The sequence below is a fragment of the Colias croceus genome, chromosome 4 (assembly GCF_905220415.1).
Source record: "Colias croceus chromosome 4, ilColCroc2.1".
NCBI lineage: Eukaryota > Metazoa > Arthropoda > Insecta > Lepidoptera > Pieridae > Colias > Colias croceus.
The window spans coordinates 6384571-6404520 of NC_059540.1; the positions used below are offsets into that span (position 1 = coordinate 6384571).

General features: G+C 33.9%; 2 protein-coding genes across 2 annotated transcripts; one reads left to right on the forward strand and one right to left on the reverse strand.

The window, feature by feature from the left end:
- Positions 1-134: 134 nt before the first annotated feature.
- On the reverse strand, positions 135-16286 carry LOC123690948. Its single transcript, XM_045635110.1, has 2 exons — positions 16233-16286; positions 135-1689 (listed from the first exon to the last, which is right to left on the reverse strand). Exon 2 carries the CDS (start codon positions 1675-1677, stop codon positions 493-495), a length of 1185 nt encoding a protein of 394 aa, XP_045491066.1. The 5' UTR covers positions 1678-1689; positions 16233-16286; the 3' UTR covers positions 135-492.
- Positions 12453-18750, forward strand: LOC123690947 (allantoinase-like). Its single transcript, XM_045635109.1, has 11 exons — positions 12453-12560; positions 12762-12958; positions 13036-13187; positions 13464-13578; positions 15191-15337; positions 15482-15545; positions 16525-16618; positions 16833-17046; positions 17170-17299; positions 18194-18396; positions 18491-18750. Exons 1-11 carry the CDS (start codon positions 12524-12526, stop codon positions 18629-18631), a joined length of 1494 nt encoding a protein of 497 aa, XP_045491065.1. The 5' UTR covers positions 12453-12523; the 3' UTR covers positions 18632-18750.
- Positions 18751-19950: the final 1200 nt, after the last annotated feature.

Sequence of the window (19950 nt, forward strand, 5' to 3'; positions counted from 1 at the left end):
AAGATTGCACATGTTCTCAGATCTAGCCACCTGAAAGTAACAAATAATACAATATACATACCTACTTCATATACTTACATAAGTATCTACACTAATATTATAAAGAGGAAAACTTTGTTTGTTTGTTTGATTGTAATGAAAAGGCTCATAAACTACTGGACCCATTTTAAAAATTGATATTCCTTAATATAAAATGATCAAAGATAATTAATGAATCATAGTGCTTTACTGATAAATCAAATTACATAATTACGTATTAAATTAAGTAGGTATTTAATAATTAATCAAATTATCAAGAAGATATTATACATAGATTTCTTCTCATTTACTAGCAAGCAATTACGAAGAACTTACATTTTACTTTTATAGTATATAATATAATATATTTAAATCTATTTTACTATTACCTGTAGGGTTGTGATACAGGTGGAATTGAATTATCAATCGGTAAATGAATAAGTAGTCTACATTTTTTAATTTAGGAAATATTCCCTAGCCTACTTGGTTAACTTTTACGTCTAGTCCGATCTTTAATACTCCTAATGCCATAGCAGTAGTCTTTCCTAAGATATTTCTTGTACCGTTAATAACAACATAGAAGGTTGAGTTTTCGAATCTCGATCCTATTTCTGCTCGAGCTTTAAATGATCCTTTTAGCTTGAGTGGTGTAGTACTTCCATAGGCCATTAATGAAACAGCAGGGTTGGGATGTTGCTTATATACAATAATTTTGTTTTTCTTCAGTGTTTCCCAGGTTACTTCTGTTATCAAATTTTGCTTGCAGCCCGAACCAATCAGCATCGAAGTTTTCACTCCTCCAATGATACAGTCAATTTCAGCATCGTCATCATGATGAAAAACGTACTCGTTTTTTTCTTCTGTTTTATTGCCTACTTGGTCAATCTCTCTTATATTTTTTTTATCAAAACGACTTCTTTTAAATTCATGTCTTTCCATTTCTCCCTTTCTCTTGAAGCTTTGTCTAGTCCTGCAGTACTGCCTAAAGTGACCCTTAAGGCCACATTTGAGACATTCTTTATTTCTTGCCGGACAATTAGTATCATTTCCCGCATGTCTGGGATTGCCACATCTCTCACACCCATGTTGTACATACTTTGGCTTATTATAATTTATTTTGTACTTGCTGTCAACTTTAGCTAATTCCCCATTTCGTTTAGAAGGATTTTTAAATTCTTCTAACTGTTTACTTACGACTTCTAATGCTTTTGCTTCTGTAATAACACGGTCCAATGTTATTTCATCTCCAATACATAGTATCTTTTTTCTCAGTTCAGGTAGGTGGCATTTCTCGGTTATTTGGTCGATAATGTATTCGTCTTTGTTAGTAAACTTACATTTATCGGCTTGTTTCCTTAACCTTCCTAAAAACTTTTCAAACGTCTCCTCAGGTTCTTGTTTAAGAAGCCGAAATACCTGTCGTTCGTACAGCTCACTTTGTTGTGGAGCAAAGTAAGAATCTAATTTTGTTATAGCTTCTTTGAATACTAGAACACCTTCACTGGGCTCAACATTAGCGCCAGGTATGTTGTTGGGTATTTCTTGTAAGTCTAATCCACCAAAATGTGTAAGACTTGCTCTTTTCCAGCGCTCCCATCGTACACCCGCCGAAGTAGATTCACCACTACAGCCAAACGTCTCCAGTGAGGGCAGTGACATCTTTGGGGCGATCTGAAATATTTTAATCTGCTTAGAGAACAGTGTTTATAAACTTGTTAAGTAACATATCGATAGTATCGACTAATCTCAATTCTCAATCAATTTAATGATCAGATTTTAATCTGCTTTGTGTAGGTGGTTTTACTCAATGTATCTATTTAGGTACCAATTTCAGCGATTTATCAAGCCGCTGTTATTTGCTTATAAGCAAGTAAGGTCGAGTTGTAACTCGATCATTAAAATCAATAAACGCATAACAATATATAGGTATATTTTATACACCGATACTTTTATACCAATTTAGGTACACACTTTTCCTGTTCCCTATAATATACCCGTTTAATTTGATACCCGAGAAAGGACAAAGGATAGGTTTTATCCCGGAAATTACACGGGAACGGGAACTATGCAGGATTTTCTTTGACTGCGCGGGCGATGCCGCGGGTGGAAAGCTAGTAGAGGAAAGTCACCAAATATGGAATAGTATCCTAATATGGAATTCCTTCATTTCTCTAAGACTATAAGTATGAATCGCAACATTCGACCATCTTCTGTTTCATTTGGTGTACTAATTATCGCACTAACACCATCGAGTTAGTTGCGCGAACGGTTTACATGTAGCAGGGGTGTTTTGTTTTGTTGCCGTGCAGAAAATTTTTAAGGTAAGTATTAGATGAGTATTACCGGCTATTATGTTTGTTTCGATAAGTGTTATACGATTAAGTATATCGGTATTATGTTTATTTCACCATTTTGTGATCTTTTGTCTTTAAAATATTGTGAAATGAAAAAATATTTAGAAGAGTTTGAACTAGTATAAAAATCCAAATATGGACAGTCGTCGGTGTCTAATGATGGAATATTATGAACTTGCTATTATTTCTTTAAAAACTGTATGTAATGTTTGTTTTTAGTAACATACATGCATCAGCAGAGTCAAGAGGTTCTGTTCAAGACTTCTTTCCATGGATGAAAGTGGAGAAAGTTGAATTAAATGCTTGATGGTACACATTATGATGGATTATGAGGCTCTGAACACATTATGATGTGCTGTTCCAGATGGATCTGGATTTGTGACTTTTGCAAGTAATTACGTAACTCCTTTCATTTATCACAATATGTTATATTCATTTAATTGATCTCAAAGATATTCATTATATTTTTGTCATTGTTACGTTGATTTTTGCTTATATTCCATATATGGGTACCTATTCCATATTTGGTTACTCTTTTGTGATTTTGTTTTTTGTGTAAGATTTTAATTTGATTATTGATATTTTTGGTTAAAGGCTATTAATTACTACTTATAGATGTATAACTGATCAGTAAAAACAATAAACTGATTTAATTTATGTGAAGTTTTATTTTTATATCCCAAAAACAAAATGGTATTCCATATTTGGTGACTTTCCTCTATTAAATAAAATGTTATTCGTGTTACAATAAAATTCATGTAATTTCTAAGGAAGATTGAGATGTTGTACCACGAGCAAATTAAATATTGTCCAATACTATATTTTGTTGTACCTAATGAATCTTGTTCGATGAATGATTTTCTTTTTACTCTAATACATTTAAACAATTTAACCAATAAACAATAAACAATAGATATTTCACTAATTTTGACGGATTACATGAAGCATAACAATAAAATATATCATGCCTGTACGCTTGATACGCCTGTACGGTTAGATAGGTACCTAGGTACCTACTTAATTTGTTTATTATGTTCTAAGTTCTAACGCAATCATTTAAAGATAAATATTAAACATTTATTGATGTATTAGTAGAAGATCCGAACCTAAATCGACCATCACCGGGGTGATAATAGAATGAGGCCTATTTTATATTAAATTTAGTTTCTATGAGTATAGGTCGATTTAGCTTCGGATCTTAGACTATATTATATATAACTGTTGTTGTCCTATTCTATATTCCACTACCAAAGATTGGAAATAACTACAATGTTTAGGAAGCCAAGATATAAAATCTCAATAATTAACTACAAACGACGAATTAATATACTTTTTTTGTTGTCACCTAGCCACCTTTCCGTTATTTTTTTCATTTTTATTGTTATTATCATGTACTCACTAATGTCCTCGTCGCCTCATATTGTATTGTACTGCTCTGGGATACTAACTGTGGATACTAATCAAGGCTCACCAACACTGACGATACGCCTCGTCCGCACCTCGTCGTCCGACTGCTGGTACGCGATTGGCATATGACGTAAGCGTATGAGACAACCAATAACAGTCCAATACACTACTGTTAGAATTTTCTAATATTAACATTTTTAAAACATAATAATATATATATGTGGAATGTGAATATAATGTTGCCAAAGCTTACCTATCTCCTTTTAATTATTTATTAAAAATATATACCTAATTATTAAAAGTGAAAATAAATAATAATTGATAATTACCTACATCATCATTCATCAACAAAGTCAAACATGCCAGTTAGGTAACAGATTAGATAATAATTATTACGTGTAATGTGAAATATTTACATTTTCTTGGTAACCAAGATGACATAAACCAAGAAACATATTAAACATAATTTTATATGATGACAAGGTGGATGGTTCTAAAGTTCTGTTTTGGTTCTGTTCTATAGTGGAATTTAGTCAAAATATCTGATGACAACCATATACCCCCGGCGAAGGATCTGTTCAAAAATAGCTGTTATTATTAGAATGGAAATGAGCAAAATTATAGATACATATATAATTGATTAAAAAAGTAATAGATCATAATACTAGACTTTGAATGAGATTATAATATTATACTGTGAATTGTGATTATACTCACTCGATGTTTTCTTGGGTTATTTTGAGATGAAACTTTTTTTTATGCGCGTTGAGAGTAAAAATTCATCATAAAAAAAGTCATGGCAAAATCGTTATGGAGTAAGGCGAAGATTTTTATATCTTAGAATCTTGCCAAAGAAGTTTCACTTCTGACTCGTTTGCTCAGCACACATGCTCTTTTTTTGTATTACGACACACTCAAAGCAGCACGTGTTCGGAGCAGACTCTCCGCAAAAGCGCCTCATAAAATTAGGAAAGGTTCTTTAATTTTCTCCTTCCCTCCTTAAAGTTGGTCAATTCAAGGTCAAGGCTATCTTTATACAGACATTAATAATTAAGTCTAGGGATATTTGGTATTGCATCTGTGGCGTTGCCACTTTTATTATCTATATTTTATTATCTGTGGCGTTCCGAAACGGAACGCACTTGACCGAATATCAAATGGATTATCCCAATTGGATCCCAATAAGATCCCAATTGTGGGACACCCTGTATGGAAGATGAAATTCCATCCAGTCCTTATTAGCCTTAAATGAATAATATCTACAGATACTTATTAACACTTTTTACTACGTATTAACAGATATTGTACGCGCCGCCGCTAGTATGTAGCTTTAGAAATTAGTAACCATATTACTTGTTCAGTGATCTGTGTTAGTAACGAAATAAACGTTATCAAGATTAGACGTGCGTTTTACTTAACCAAGTTTTACCAAGCAAAAGTGAACCTTATTGCCGCAACATATGGTCCATCGCCGGATAGAATCAATGAGCGTTAATGCTAATTACATCGACGAACCGGTTTCTACGGAAGGATTCTATTGAGTGACAAGTTACAGATTATTGTTATTTACTTTACACGTTTATTCGTTACTCGTACAATATTGATAAAAGACTAAACATGAGTGGTGTCGAGCAGTTACTGGCCTTATTGGAGGATACGGCTTTATTGTTACAAAAGGCGCAAACTAATTTAAAAAAGTGTCCAAAACAACGACTGACGAAGGGGTACGTGGAAGCCCGCTTACAAAGTATTGAGGAGTATTGGAACACTTTTAAAGAGGCTCACAATAGTTTGGTGAGAACAGTGCCTAAAGAAAAGAAATCTGAAATATCGTATTTTGTGAACGAAGATTTTTTTGTATTTGAAGATCTTTATTTATGCATCAAGGCCGATCTAAAAGATCTTTTAATAAATAAGTTTGGAAGTAGCAAATAACGCGAACGAGCAGTTAAAGCTGCCTAAAATCTTGCTACCGACGTTTTCGGGCTCATATGAAGATTGGCCCTCGTATAGAGACATGTTTCAGTCATTGGTGCATAATAACTCCGCGCTTGGGGATGTACAAAAATTATATTACTTAAAGAGTAGCTTAACTGGTGAAGCTGAAAATATATTAAAACATGTTCAGATAACACAAGCGAATTATGAGCAATCCTGGAATTTATTAAATAAACGATTTGGAAATAAAAAAATGATGGTTAATTCAATATTAAAAAGATTATTTAATCAAAAGAAAATGAGCTCACAAAATTATAAATTAATAAAGAACTTACTGGACACTACCACAGAGTGCCTTAATAGTTTAAAAAACATAAACATAATCACAGACTCTTGGGATCCTTTAATTATATTTCTGGTTGTACAGAAATTGGACCCAGAGTCACATAAGGATTGGGAAGAGTATGTCCAGAATGATACCGACAAATTACCAAGTTGGGAACAATTACAACAGTTTTTGCAATTAAAATTTCGTACTTTGGAGTTATTATCGCCATCGACATCTAAAGAAAGGTCATTCCATATAGCGACGCCCGCAGTGCAATTTAAACCATGTCCAAAATGTCAACTAGAACATGCTTTATGCCACTGTAAAGAATTTATATCACTTACACCACAACAAAAGAATGAGTTTGTTCGTTCCAATAATATTTGCTTTAATTGTTTATGCAGTGGGCATATGGTGAGCAAATGTCGTTTGCGGGTTTCTTGTAAGGTATGTCAACGGCGTCATCATTCTTTGTTGCATCAGTCAATGGCCGTGGTAAAACCCAGCAACATAGAATCGCACTTTAATCAGGTGGAGGATGAGATAGACGAAGAACAGCAGGAGCAACACTTGGAGGAACAGGTTAACACTATCTCTTCTTTCGTAGCAACCAAACAAGGTTCTGCTCTGCTAGCTACCGCTCTTGTCCCTGTTACAGATGGCGCCGGCAGAATAACTGTACTCCGCACGCTAATAGACCAAGGCTCACAAGCGAACTTTATTAGCGAACGAGCTGCTCAACTGCTTAAAGTTAAACGTAAACCATTGGCTATAGATGTAAGTATTACGGGAATAGGATCTACACAAACTAAGGTAAAACACACGGTGGGATTAGAGCTTTTATCAAGATATGACGACAAGTTCCAACTGTTCATTGATGCATATGTCATTTCTACTACTCGTTTAACAAATGTGTTACCATCCAAACATTTGATAAACAGTGAAAATTCATGGTCACATCTTCAAGGTCTTGTATTAGCCGATCCCACATACAATATACCTGGACGGATTGATATGCTGCTGGGCGTAACCACATATGCACAAATAATCAAAGAACCTTTGATCAAGGGTCCTCCTGGTTCACCATGCGCACAAGAAACAAGCTTGGGATGGATATTATTCGGTTCCGTGTTAGACAATACGGAAATGAAATCTAATAATGAAATGCTAGTTATGCACCATCGTATAGATGTGGATGAAATGTTGCAAAGGTTGTGGGAGCTGGATCCTGAAACAAACAAAAAATTAAGCATAGAAGAAGAAACATGTGAACGAACATATAAAGATACATATACAAGGACAGCGGAAGGAAGATATGTTGTAAAATTACCTGTAAAACACGAACCCCCACGAGCAACACAAGGTGATACCCGTGATATTTCAATTTTCAGATTTAAGCAATTAGAATCCAAATTTGTCAAATCCCCGGATTTAAAGAGAGAGTATATAAATGTGATTAATGAATATTTAAAGTTAAACCACATGGAGGAAGTCCCAGTAAGCGAAATTAATAACCCATCTATTTACTTACCGCATCATGCAGTTATTAGAGAAGCAAGTGATACAACAAAAGTTAGAGTAGTTTTCAACGCGTCTGCAACAGGTAAAAATAATATATCGCTCAATGACGACTTACTTGTTGGTCCACTGCTACAAGAAGATATGAGATCCTTGATTATGAGATGGCGACTTCGGAAAATTGCCTTTGTCGCAGACATAGAAAAAATGTATAGGCAAATATTAATAAAAACAGAGGACGCTGACTATCAAAGAATTGTATGGAGGAATAGCATTGATGAGCCTATAAAGGATTATCGTTTATTGACAGTTACTTTCGGCACAGCATCGGCACCTTATCTTGCTGTAAAAACTCTTCACCAAATTGCTAACGATGAAGGAGAAGGCTATCCTGCGGCTGTTAATGTAATAAAAAATGATTTTTTTATGGACGATTTACTATCCGGTCAGGATTCGGTAGAAGATGCTACAAAAATAGCGAAACAAATTTCAAATATACTTAGTAGAGGAGGAATGAAATTACAGAAATGGTCATCAAATAATAAGGATTTTTTGAAAAACTTTTCTTCCGATGAACTAAGCTCTCGCCTGAGTATAGATTTTAAGTTTGAAGGAACAGTAAAGACGTTAGGGCTATCATGGAATGTGGTCGATGATACTTTACATTATTATGCTGACTTACCTGCGTCACCGGCAAACATAACCAAAAGAACCATACTCTCGGAGATTCAACGCTTGTTTGATCCTCTCGGTTGGTTAACTCCTGTACTCCTGCCTGCAAAAATAATAATTCAAAAATTGTGGTTGATGAGAATTTCTTGGGATGAAGAAGTAGTACCTGAAATAAAAGAAGATTGGTTAAAGATTAAAGAAAGTTTAAGAAATATAAAAGATATAAAAATAAATAGATGGTTATACAGTCATACTAAAAATATGTCTGATGTTACAGTGCATGGCTTTTGTGATGCATCTTCAAAGGCATATGGCGCAGTAGCTTACCTGAGAGTAAAAGTAGAAAATAATACATATGTTACAGGCATTATAGCTGCGAAGAGTCGCGTTGCACCTGTTAAACCTGTATCCCTGCCTCGTTTAGAATTATGTGGCGCAGTTTTACTTGCCAAATTATTAAAACAAATAAGTGACGCTACACACATACCAACCGATCGGATATATGGTTGGACAGATTCAACCGTAGTTTTGTCCTGGCTTCAAGGAGATCTTTCTCGATGGCAAACCTTTGTACGGAATCGGGTTGCAACTATATTAGAAACTATAGGAAATAAATGGTACCACGTACCTTCTGTAGAAAATCCTGCCGATGTTGCTTCACCTGGAATGTTATTACCTGAACTTAAAAATTGTAAATTATGGTGGGAAGGTCCAAAATGGCTACGAGATGAGCAGCTTTCTTTGAAAAATTTCGTTTATAACACCAACCTAGAAAAAAGGAAAAATATTATAGCAAATACAAAAATAGTAGATGAGGCACATTGGTCAAATAAATTTAAAAATTTTAATAACTTATATGAATTACTGAGAGCAATAGTCTATTGCACACGGTTTCTGAATGTAAGGAAAATTAAAGAAGTTAAGGCTATAACTACAAATGAGCTACATGACAGTTTAAACAAATGTGTAAGATTAGACCAAAGGGAATCTTTTTCAGTAGAAATAGAAGATTTAAAACAAAGGAAAGAAATAAAACGCAATAGTTGTATTAAAAATCTTAATCCTTACCTGGACGCTGAAAATATTCTCAGGGTGGGCGGCAGACTCAGGCATGCCCATCTTGTAGAAATCGAGAAACATCCCATGATTTTAAGCAATAAGAGCTGTTTAACTACTTTAATAATAGCTGATGCACACAAAAGGAAGCTACACGGTGGTACACAATTGACTATAAATTATATAAGAAGCCGTTTTTGGATTATTAAAATTAAATCACTTGTTTCATCATATATCAATAAATGCTTTATATGTGCGAGACTTAAAGCAAAACCCAGATTACAAATTATGGGAGACTTACCTGAGATGAGGGTGACTCCGTCACGGCCATTTTTACACTCCGGCGTAGATTTTGCTGGTCCACTGCAAATTTTAACTTCAAGGGGTAGAGGGTCCAAAACCAATAAGGCATACATTTGCATATTTGTATGTATGTCTACCAAGGCAGTTCATTTGGAATTAGTTGGGGATTTAAGCACTGATTCTTTCTTAGGCGCGTTAAAACGTTTTGTAGCTCGAAGGGGAAGATGTAGCCACATTTGGAGCGATCAAGGCACTAATTTTGTAGGTGCCAACAAGGAATTGTTGGAGCTGTTCCAACAGGCTAATTTACAAATACCAGGCCATCTACCAGCTACTTTAGCAGAAGATGGCATACAATGGCACTTCAATCCACCTTACAGTCCAAATTTTGGAGGCTTATGGGAAGCGGGGGTGAAATCCATCAAATATCACTTGCGAAGAATTTTAGATAAGCATCTAACTTTCGAAGAGATGACAACATTACTGTGCCAGATAGAAGCATGCTTAAATTCCAGACCGTTGTGTCCCATCGACAATACCGATACCGATAATTTGAATATTCTTACACCTGGTCACTTTCTCATTGGTGAAGCCCCATTCAATATACCAGAACCAGACTTGAGAGACATAAACCTTAACAGACTTTCACGATGGCAGTATGCACAAAGGTTACTACAAGACTTTTGGAAGAGATGGCAAACAGAATATTTGTCACGTCTACAGCAACGACCCAAATGGCTAAAACGACAAGATGAATTCAAAGTGGGAGATGTGGTCCTGGTCGTGGAAGAACATTTACCTCCTGGTAAATGGGCTTTAGGTCGTATCCTAGAAAAACATTCGGGAGCAGACGGGATATGTCGTGTGTATTCTTTAAAATGCCGCGGAAAATTGATGAAGCGATCAATTTCCAAATTATGCCCATTACCTATAAATAATGACTTAGATTTTTGAATATTAGTTGCCTATTTAAATTATAAAAAAAAAAATGTTATTACATAATTAATCTAAATGTACAATGTTTAGATAATAACAGATACTGATTGTTGATTTATATAACTTAATTTAAAAATCATTTTGTTTTTTGTTTATTTGAAGAATGCATGTTTAAGTTTAGATTCGATGGTATGTAATGCAAAACGTTAAGCAAAAATGTTAGCCAATTAAGATAAAACCTAGTTACCTATAGGTTTTGGTGGGCGGTATGTACGCGCCGCCGCTAGTATGTAGCTTTAGAAATTAGTAACCATATTACTTGTTCAGTGATCTGTGTTAGTAACGAAATAAACGTTATCAAGATTAGACGTGCGTTTTACTTAACCAAGTTTTACCAAGCAAAAGTGAACCTTATTGCCGCAACACATATAATATTATGAGCAGAAGAGTTTGTTTGTTTGTTTGAACTCGCTAATCTCAGGATCTACTGGTCCGAATTGAAAAATTATTTCGGTGTTAGATAGTCCATATTAGATTTTTAGGAAGGATATAGGCTAAATATCATCACGTTAGGAACATAGACTATATACCTACTTAGGACCGACGAACGCGCCCGCGAGCAGAGCAATGCGGGTGAAACCGCGGGGCACAGAACAATCAGACGATGGGTACTTTATAGTAATAAAATAAAGTCTTTTATTCCATGTCATTCTTTATAGTTTATGGTATCATTGAAGTTGAAATTAGGTGCCATCGTCATAAGTAAATAAAAAATGCAACTCAAACTACATTGCAAACAATACTAAGTAGCGTTGTAAATATGAATTTTTTTCACAGCATCCATAAACATTAAGATTATGTCGTGTTTAATTAACGAATCTCAATGTGATAAATTAAAGGAAAACTTTGTTTTGAATAATAATATGCATTAATAGCATGATATTAATTTGGATCAATAGGCATGTACATTGTACTTACACTGCTAAAAGCTTGCTTGCTGCTGTTGTCGATCTTATTTCGAAACTAAATAAGTACTTCGTTTAAAAAATTATCAGAACGTTATCTCAAGTTAGGCTGATCATACGGCATTGTAGGTAGGCATTCCAGTTATCAATTTTGCTTAAAACATACCATGTTTCTTCCGAATTATGTTTTAACGCGATACTGTATAAGTACGGTAGGAAACCATGTTATTTATTATTAACCTAAACCTTTTTCAAAACAAACTACCTACTATATCTATTAAAAATATCCCATCAAAATCTGTAGCGTAATTTAGATCGACGTATACAGACACACAGACGGCGGAAGGCAACTTTGTTTTATACTCGAGCACTTGAGATTGTGTCGACAGTCGAGATCGTTGGCATCTTTTCATTCACTATATTTTTAAACGATAAAAAATTGTGATGAAATATTCTAAAGACATTATGAATCTAGGGATAAAGCTCTATAATTGGTTTATTAATCATTTAATCAACTTGAGATAATTATAATCACGAAGTTCCTCTAAAGGATTAACTATAACATTGACCAGAGAGTCTATTATTTGCTATGATTGTAATTTTTTTGTCCTTGAGAATGAGTTCAAACTAATTACAATTACATATATAACTTTTATTATTTCATTTTTAACTACTTAATAAGTAGAAAGTAGTATATTTCAGTATATTTAATAATTAGGTATCATGTTAAGCTAAGTCATTGGACAATAATAATTATTGTCATAGTTTATAGTTATAAAACAAAAGACGAGATCAAAATTTTAATTTATTAATTTACCTGTCTTTTCTGTGTACCATGTTAAAGAGTGTCACAATTAATAAGTTATCACCCTCAATTTCATGAAAACATTATTGTGTGTTAACGTCGAGTGTTAACATAACAATAAGCAATGTAATAATCCTTGAGGATGCAAAGCCAGTTCTTAAATACTTTCAGTTCAGTTACTGAAGTCGCGTTGGTTTCGTAGAACGTCTACTCTTAGTTAATAATGTTACGGATAATAGGAAAAATATTCCTATTCTTAGGTATTGGCTTTTTTACATGTTATATTCTCGTATCGGATCTACGTACAATTTTGTACTTACGTAAAATTTTGTTGGATTTGAAACGCGCTTTTTTTTTCATAACAATCGAAAATATGTTTAAATTTAAGATAAAAAGAAGTATTTTACTCAATTATTTAAAAGTAAATAAATTAAAGAATTTTCTATGTTTTATTTTATTAGGTTTAATCTTGTTTACTTCGGGTCGTGGAATTAAGCCATATGAAATAGGAAAACAACTGTTTCTAAGTCGAAGAGTAGTTACTGAAACTGCCGAGTTTGATGGGGGTATACTAGTGGATGAAAAAGGAATAATAGAGAGCGTTCTGACGCGAGAATCAGTAGACATGCTTCTTCAGGGTTCTCCAGAATCACTAAAGGTATGTACCTATATTATTCCTATATAAACAAAACAATACCTACAGTGCTCAAATCTAAACTTTTTATTTAATTAAAGGTATTTGATGGTGGAGATTTGGCATTGATGGCTGGTGCAATTGATTCGCATGTGCACGTCAATGAACCGGGACGAACTTCTTGGGAAGGATTTGTAACAGCAACGCAAGCAGCTGCCGTGGGCGGTTTCACTACTATTGTGGATATGCCTCTGTAAGATTTCCATGCGAAGTTTTTAAAATAACAATACACACACATTTTTATGTATTTAATTGACTAAGCTTTGAATTCCTATAAACCCGGTGAAACAAAATAGAGTGAAGCTAGAGAGTACGAAAACCGAAGCGTTGTTCGTCTATTTCTTCCTCTATGGTTGTTTTATGGTTAAAATACACATTGCACAACCTCATAAACACCAGACCAAGGAGGCCCTAAGAAAAATAGTACCTTTATATCGAATTTACGACTAACATAGTTCTTATCTTACAGAAATTCTATCCCACCTACGACGACTTTAGAGAATTTAAAAATTAAAGCAGCCGCAGCAAGAGAAGAAATATTTGTTGATGTTGGTTTTTGGGGAGGCGCTATTCCTGGTAATGAAGTAAGTTCTTGTTAATTTCAGTAAAATAAAACTAGTACGAAGTAAGAAGTACTACCGCGTAGATATGAATTAAACAAGAATTTACGCTTTTCCTGTGAAATTTAAATGATTTCTTAAAAAATGCTAAAAAATTAGAAAGAACGTTTCCATGAAAAAAAATTGAACCTTTTAATAAAGGGTGTTTCCTTCTCTTGCCTTAAACACTGTTTGCATCCAGTCTGGCATACTCTAGAAGACATATTTGATGTCCACTTGAGCTATAGTGTACCAAACGGCCCCAGCTGTATTTCTAAGCTCATCTAACATTAGTGCTGGATTGGAATCGAACTTTATGTTTATTTTAAGTATGTCCCAGATCTGTTCTATTGGATTAAAATCCGTCTACGAGCTGGCCACTCCAATTTTTCAATAATAACCTCTTGAAGGTACTCTTATACGCATCGTACGACACGCGGACGTGCGTTATAGTGTATTAGTAGCAAATTTTCTTTACTTAAAAACCTGTAATACAGTAATAGGGCTGAACATGTTCCTAAGAATTTCCTCGATGTACCTAATCAAATTTAAGCTATTATCTACGATAAATAACTCCGTGCGAGCATCGGAACTTATACCTCCCCATACCATTATTGACCCTCCATGAAAAATCGCAGTTTGAGTGTGGTGATGGGTGAAAACCTCTATTCTCGTCTCCTCTATACTGACTCTTGGCTATCAGAAGCTCGTAGCAGTCATCTGTGAACAACTGAACACCCCACGAGCGCACTGGCTGTGGGTCCAGTTTTCATGCAGTTCTCGTGCAAAACGAAGACGTGCTTCTCTGTGATGTCTGAGGAGTTCTGGACGGCGTGCTGGTCTGCAAACCTTCAAATTAACTTCCTTCATTAGTCTTCTCACCGATTGCTCACTCACATTTATTATCCTGGTGTTTTAGAGCCTGTGGTGTATCTCAAAAACTGTCAGAAAGCCATTTCTGAGTATCTCTTGAACAATAAACGGGTATTCTCGAGCAGATGTGCACCTCACGCCTTCATTTCCTGGTCTGCACATGTAGCTGCCAGTCTCCTGGTATCTTCTCCATGCAAAGTGCATCGCTGAACGTGGTACGTACTGTACATTAGGTACCTTACGTTGCGGCAGTCATTGGTCTAACATTGTGATGGCCTGAGTAGGTTGTTCAGATGTTAATGGCATTTTTTATTGTTTGTTATGATCATTGACTACAGTACAACAATAAAAATATCTTAAAATGGCATAAACGATATCGAAAAAAGTTTAAAACGAACAATTCGTAACTTCGGCTTAACCGCACAAATCACAAATTTCGACTACCTAACTCTTAAAAAGTGGTAAAAGATTATTCTCAAACTTAATGATTTCTTACCATAAAATTAAACAAATAATTTGTTAACATATCTGCATACAAAAATGTCGTGAAAAACACTTTAAACTTTTTTTATCGGCAAATTTGTAAGTGGCCAAGATTCCGTGCCGGTGTGTGATACTCCACAGTCCACACGATAGTAAATTCATTTTCTGTTATTTTGATACTCTACAAATATTGCTATAAATACAAATTGTATTCATAGCTTTATTTTTTCATTTTTATCAGGATGAGTATTCTCAGATGATTGAAGCTGGAGTAGTTGGCTTCAAAGGATACCTTATCGATAGTGGTGTAACAGAATTTCCATATCTAGAGACTGACGAAATAAGACCAGTATTTGACGCATTAAATGGAACTGATATTGTTTTAGCAGTAAGTAAATTTAATATGTTCGTAACTATAATGACTCTTACCTATAATGTGTATTTTATAACAAAAGACGAGGCCGTGCAGTAAGTAATATTCGGTTCACTCGTCCTCTATTAACATAATAATAACATCTAAATCATATTTCAGTTTCACTGCGAATTGAATGACACCACTTTTAAAGATAATTACAACAGAAACGGGTACTATTCAGGTAATAATTTATATTTAAATACACGAGTAAGTACTTACTTAAGTAATTTTTTGTCTAACTTAACTACGTACTTAGAATATTTTCTTTAGTTTCTACCTAAGAATAATTTTAAGTTTTAGCCTTTAGGAACAATTGCACCCTTTACTTTGCCATCGGGGAAAGTGAGAATTAAATAGGAATAACGGTAGGTAGAAAAAAGGGAGCGGGTTGAATATATTTAAACATAAGTTATTAAATTGAGCATGCACACTGCAACAAATTTATTTACCCCTAATAATAATCTTTCTTTACGATTATAATATCGTATAATTTATTATTTGGACATGTACCTGCTACGGAATTCTTCATCATGATTTGCAAATGATCTCAGACACACTTGACCATCACTATTACATTGAAAGAAGTTGTGATTTTTAATATATTACGGTTAAAATAATAGATACCTATAATAGTAAATTGATATATTGCATTATACATACCAAATGGTAAAAGGAAATAATAACGTAACAATTGACATTGCATTTTTAAGTAATGATCATATCTGCAATGCACATTTTCTAGACAAGGAAACCACATTTCTGCACAAGGTTGCATTTATAAACGATTTTTTCAAAAGGGTAATAATACCTTCGTGAAGTACCTAGGTACTTACTAGAGGGTGCGGTTTGTGTTAAACAAGTCGCTTACCCGCGAAATGTTGTTCTGCCAGGACACCCGTTGTTTTACACAGTTTAGTGTCGATGCACTAAGCCAGATTATCTTCGTTATTGATATTTCAGTAGTAGTTTGACTAAATACGCGAAATGCATCTATCTACGATTAATTATCTAATGCCAGATATGGAATACTAGAAAAAAAAAATATCGCCAAGTTCCCAGTTCCCACCATTTACTTATTATAAGAGTTAGTTAGAAAAGTAATAGGTAATTGTATTAATAATAATATATGACCTTTGTATATTGGTATCATCTTTTATTAGACCCCCGTCTCTACGACACTTACTTGGCAACACGCCCGGATCAACTGGAGCTAGATGCTGTTTCCCTAATTGCAAAATATATAGAGGAATATAAGTAAGTTACTCACTAAGTTTTCCATGTAATATCTTCGAATACTTTAATACATTCGTACTTAAATGAATTGATATATTGATTAATGGATGTGTCAAGCATAAAATATAATGGTTATTTCAAAACAATAAATTCCAATCGTTTATGTAATTTTCAGAAATATTTTATGTACAACTAACTTTACATATGAAAACAACTAAACAATTATATATTTTAGTATCCACGTCCACGTAGTTCACGTCTCAGCTCAAGGTGTAATACCAATTCTCGAGGAAGCTAGAGAAAAAAGAATACAGTCCGGCAGCACGCTATGGCGTGGTGGTGTGACTGCGGAAACTTGTCACCACTACCTCACACTTAGTTCCGAACAGATCCCTCCAGGACACACAGAGTATAAATGTTCCCCGCCTATCCGTAACCAAACTAACAAGGTAAGTAAATATTTTTCAAATGTCCAGCCCAAAAGCCACAAAAGGTCATTGCATATTTGGCTCCCATATTTTAATTGATGTTCCATCTAATTATGTACTTATATGTATGTTACATTTTCACAGGACAAATTATGGCAATACATTAAAGAAAGTAGGTTCGATTTAATTGCATCAGATCACTCGCCATCGGTAGCCAGTTTGAAAGGATCCAACTTTTTGACGGCGTGGGGAGGTGTGTCGTCTGTTCAGTTTGGTGAGTAATATTTTATCTACACTAATATTATAAAGGTTTAGCTATAATAACTTACTAGTAACTTCTTAGACTAACTTACATTTTATTGTTATGTTGATTGTAACAATTTATAGTGTTGCATTGTTTCGATTTAATTCAGATTTTTTGCTGATTTCATATCTGTTGCTCAAATTATTTTATAATTACTAACTTATTTAATTTTTGATGAATTTATTTATGTGCTGATATAATTTCGAAATTTGTTTTGGACGTGCTTTATTTGTAATGTGTTACCTAGACACATTTTGTTGTTTGTTTTGCTGTTTGTACTTATTTGTTATTGATTTTTTTATAGTTTTAATTGCATGTAAATTTTTAATTTATTTTTGATTTTATTTAAATTGTCTCTGATTTTTTTCGTGTCGTGTAACTGTAAATGGAAGACACAGGCTCCTGAAAAACAGTTCTTACTATCTAGGAGCCTGGGTCGCTCTAATATTTTGTAAAATGTTTTAAGTGAAATAAATGATTTATTTATTTATTTAAAGAGGAAAACTTTGTTTGTTTGTTTTTGGTTTGTTTGATTGATTGTAATGAATAGGACTCATAAACTACTGGACCGATTTTAAAAATTCTTTCACCATTCGAAAGCTACATTATCCACGAGTAATATAGGATAGGTTTTATCCCGGAAATTCCACGGGAACGGGAACTATGCGAGTTTTTCTTTGAAACCGCGGGCGGAGCCACCGGCGGAAAGCTAGTTTAAGATATAAAACACCTTATAATATTGACAACTTCCATTACGAAACGAAATTAATTGTAAATAAAAATATATTACCTACTTCGTATTCTGTGTGTGTAATATGAAATTATGTAAAGCATAAATTAACTAAGTAGTTATTTACGTTCTAGGCGTCTCATTATTCTGGACTGAAGCTAGAGCTCGTGGATTCAAATTGAGTACTGTGAGTAGATACTTATCGTCTGGTCCAGCGATGCTAACTGGTTTGCGAACAAAAGGCATGTTGAAACCGGGTTATGATGCAGACTTCATCTACTTTGATCCAGACGCTTCTTTTGTAGTTACGCCTCAAATAATCACATATAAAAACAAGGTAACGTTTTATTTTAGATAGCTATGACGGTATTTGTTGCCTAGCCACGGTATAATTGACCAATACACTTATAATACGATGGCTATTGTTTCAGATAAGTCCCTACATGTACAGAGTTTTACAAGGGACGGTCGTTCATACATTCCTCAGAGGACAACTTATCGCGTCCGGTGGAGAGATTGTAAACGTTCCACAAGGAGAGCTATTACTGAATGAAGACCTTGTGTTCGATTAAAACGATTAATTATTGTTTAAAACATTGTAATACAGTCTAATCAATCATGCAATTCAACACCTTGATTAAGATCAATTTAATTCGTAAAACAGGAAAAAAATTAAAACATTGGAACAGTATGTTTTTGTATTTTTTATCGGAAGCCTGCATTGTTGTAGCGTGCAGCACTTGTAAATTAATTATGAACCTTAATTATGTATTATTGCAATTCAAAAAGTTTATAAAATGAAGGGCACGAAATATTTCAAATGAATATGAATTCAATATAATTTCCTAGAGGTGAATGTCAAGTGTTTGAATATGTGCATTTTTTTCATTGCTATCTATGCAGAAGACAATACCTAACTAATGTAGAGCTGCCCCCCTAGCCAAGTGGCTTTCTGTTAGCGTAGCGTATTTCATGGTTGGAAACTAAAAATACAGATAATGAAACAGAAAATTTCAGCGAAGATAATGAAAAAGCCACCATTAACCAGTCCGGGCCATCAAAGAGAATTAAAAAATGATAGATGTACAATTTTTAAACAAAATTAAAATTATATGATTTCTGTAAATATTATTATTTCCGTCGCTTGCAAAAAATGTAGGTAATTTTGTCTTCTTTGAACCCCTCATAGACACTTTTGTGATTTAGTAAACAATTGAGAAGTTATTTAAAATATAACTAATTTTAGCACCTTTAATTCAAGATGGCGGCTAGCGCCTGGGTCCGTCAAGGTCGAAAACTTGGATTTTTATTGACCTTTCATACCTAAACAATATTGTTTCAAAACATTTTCTACGCCACCTTTTGAAGAGCATAAATACCTACAGACTGGATTACTATATATAATATCTAATAATATCGCCGTCCCCGGAGAATAAAATGATAACTGCAAAAATACAACTGTTCAGGAGAAATAAAAAACCGATAATTGACAATAACTTGCCAAGCATAATAGACGTAGAGAGATAAGAAAAGGCTCAGTGGTAGCTAATTATTTAATCTTTTATTACGTATCAAAATATATTTAATAACTTAAGAGAACTGAAGATATTTAAAAAGTTAGTAGCATTTGAATGATAATATGTAAATTTACTAATACACCTTATCATTTTATTCTGGAGTTTTTTAATAAGACAATATTAGACTAATCAACTATTATTATATTAAAAATGAACACAATAAAAAGTAATATAAACCAGTCTTCCTGATCATCATCGTGATCATAACGTACATGGTCATAGGAATGGCGCCAAAACATATTTTTACGAGAATAAAAATATGATAATAGGCGTTCGTCATTATTTCGCCGATTCGTTTTTCCGAGAATATTATT

Bases quoted from the DNA above. Each gene is read 5' to 3' on its own strand.
- LOC123690948 (XM_045635110.1), bottom strand. From the start codon at position 1,677: ATGTCACTGCCCTCACTGGAGACGTTTGGCTGTAGTGGTGAATCTACT.
- LOC123690947 (XM_045635109.1), top strand. From the start codon at position 12,524: ATGTTACGGATAATAGGAAAAATATTCCTATTCTTAG. The intron at 12,561-12,761 runs GTATTGGCTTTT...TTATTTTATTAG, and splicing joins AAAAATATTCCTATTCTTAG to GTTTAATCTTGTTTACTTCG. The intron at 13,188-13,463 runs GTAAGATTTCCA...CTTATCTTACAG, and splicing joins ACTATTGTGGATATGCCTCT to AAATTCTATCCCACCTACGA.